Source organism: Centroberyx affinis, unplaced genomic scaffold, assembly GCF_046629955.1.
Source record: "Centroberyx affinis isolate AG114_WGS23_722 - 3 ecotype Tasmania unplaced genomic scaffold, CSIRO-AGI_Caff_v1 ptg000146l_1, whole genome shotgun sequence".
NCBI lineage: Eukaryota > Metazoa > Chordata > Actinopteri > Beryciformes > Berycidae > Centroberyx > Centroberyx affinis.
The window spans coordinates 49,089-50,900 of NW_027278844.1; the positions used below are offsets into that span (position 1 = coordinate 49,089).

Consider the following 1,812-nt stretch of genomic DNA (forward strand, 5'->3'; position numbering starts at 1 on the left):
ACAGAAAAGCCTTTTTTCTGTTTTTATCCTACTGCATTGGGTTTTGTATGTAGAACACTTCACATATCCAACACATTCAAGTGTTGAAATAAAGTATTTGTGATTGAAATAAAGTATTTGTGTGTTACTATAATACTGTATACTGTAACAGCCTTTTACAACAGGCTACTGTGCATAAGTCTAACTCTGAAAATGCAAAAGGCATAAGCCTACTGATGAAATATTCATAAAAGTGTTTTCCGTTAAGCACATCAGTGTGTAGTCATTTGTTAGAAAGATGTATTCATTTGATGGTTGTGTGTGTCATTTTACTGCAAAATAGCATTTTGAAAAGAGATAAAATAGTTTTGAATACAGTGCTTCATTTTGCCAGTGATTGTGGAGTTTTGCATTTTGTGTTAGTGGTTTTGTGTTTAGAGTTTTGAGAAAATGAGCCCTAGTTTCAGAAAATGTGTGTCAGCAATTGTGAAAAACTGTAATAAATTAAATAAATATACATGAGAAAGAAAGAAATTGTCTCAATTCTACCAAACATAAATGTTGTCATGTTAGTACTTCAGCACTCCAGTCAATCAAAACAGTTTTGAGTTTGCAAAATCACCTTGAAATATTTTGCCAGAAATTATAATTCGGAAAGCCACCCGGAACCAGCTGTAAAAGAATGCATAAACAAATGGATTGAGCACTGAATTTGACCATCCAAACAAAGCAAATATTTCAATCACAGCTATTGGAATTGAATAATTACTTAACGGGTCTGAGGTCATACCAATAAAGGAAGGAGTCCAACAGATCAGAAATGCTCCCATAACAATCGCCAAAGTTTTTGTGGCCTTTCTCTCCATCTTACTGACAGATGCTCCAGACTTTATGCCCTGACAGTTTGTGTTCTTGATGCTACGTGCCTGTCTCTGTGCCACCAGGAAAATCTTTAGGTAGATACTAAGCATTATGATTGCTGGGAGGTAAAATGAGAAAATACATCCGGGAATGCTTGAAATCGGAATGTGAAATGAAAAACACCTTCCTTCACACTTTCCTTCATTAAGTCCCATAATTATCAGGCCAATTCCAAGTAGGATAGAAACACCCCAGCTCACCATGATCATGATCACAGCAGCATGAGAACTGATCTTAGTTCTATATCTCAGAGGCTGACACACTGCATAATATCTGTCAATAGAAATAAAACATAAGTTCAGAATAGAAGATGTAGAAAGTGAAACATCAAGGCTGCGTCCTATCTTACAAATTAAATCTGCAAGATGCCAACATGAGCTTACAGAGACTGCTATGCTGAAAGGCAAGACTAAAGCCCCAACAAGGAGGTCAGCCATAGCCAGAGAGAGGATGAGGTAGTTAGCTGGAGTGTGGAGCTGTTTGAAGTAAATGATGGAAATTATTATGAGAAGGTTTCCACACATTGTAAGAACAGATAATGAACCAAGGAAAAGATATAATAACACACGTATTGTTGAAGGGGTGATTACCATTAGGCAAGATACATTTTCTGATTCATAACAGTGTATGTCCTTAACAACATCAGTCCTGTTGAAAATGAATTCAGTTTTCATGCCTTCTGTTATCCTGCTAAATAAGGTTTTCAGTTATAAATGAATCATCAATACAGAGATAATCACAAATTTTCACATCACATTTACAATAACATTTCTTTCAGCAGAAGTATACAACTGCAACAATTTTCAAGAAGAAAGTGATTATAATTATATTTTTTCATACCATCCTTAACTCTGAAGAAGGTTTATGGATCAGTCATGATGTGAATCCTTGATCTCTGCCCCACTGAGCAGA

The 1,812-nt window shown here is 35.6% G+C and overlaps 1 protein-coding gene across 1 annotated transcript; it reads right to left on the bottom strand.

Annotated features, from left to right (window-relative positions):
* Positions 1-572: 572 nt before the first annotated feature.
* On the bottom strand, positions 573-1,574 carry LOC139654605 (trace amine-associated receptor 1-like). The gene has a single exon (XM_071531727.1). It carries the CDS (start codon positions 1,572-1,574, stop codon positions 573-575), a length of 1,002 nt encoding a protein of 333 aa, XP_071387828.1.
* Between the last annotated feature and the right edge of the window lie 238 nt (positions 1,575-1,812).

Excerpts from the sequence above, each read along its gene's own strand:
- LOC139654605 (XM_071531727.1), bottom strand. The coding sequence starts at position 1,574 with ATGAAAACTGAATTCATTTTCAACAGGACTGATGTTGTTAAGGACATA.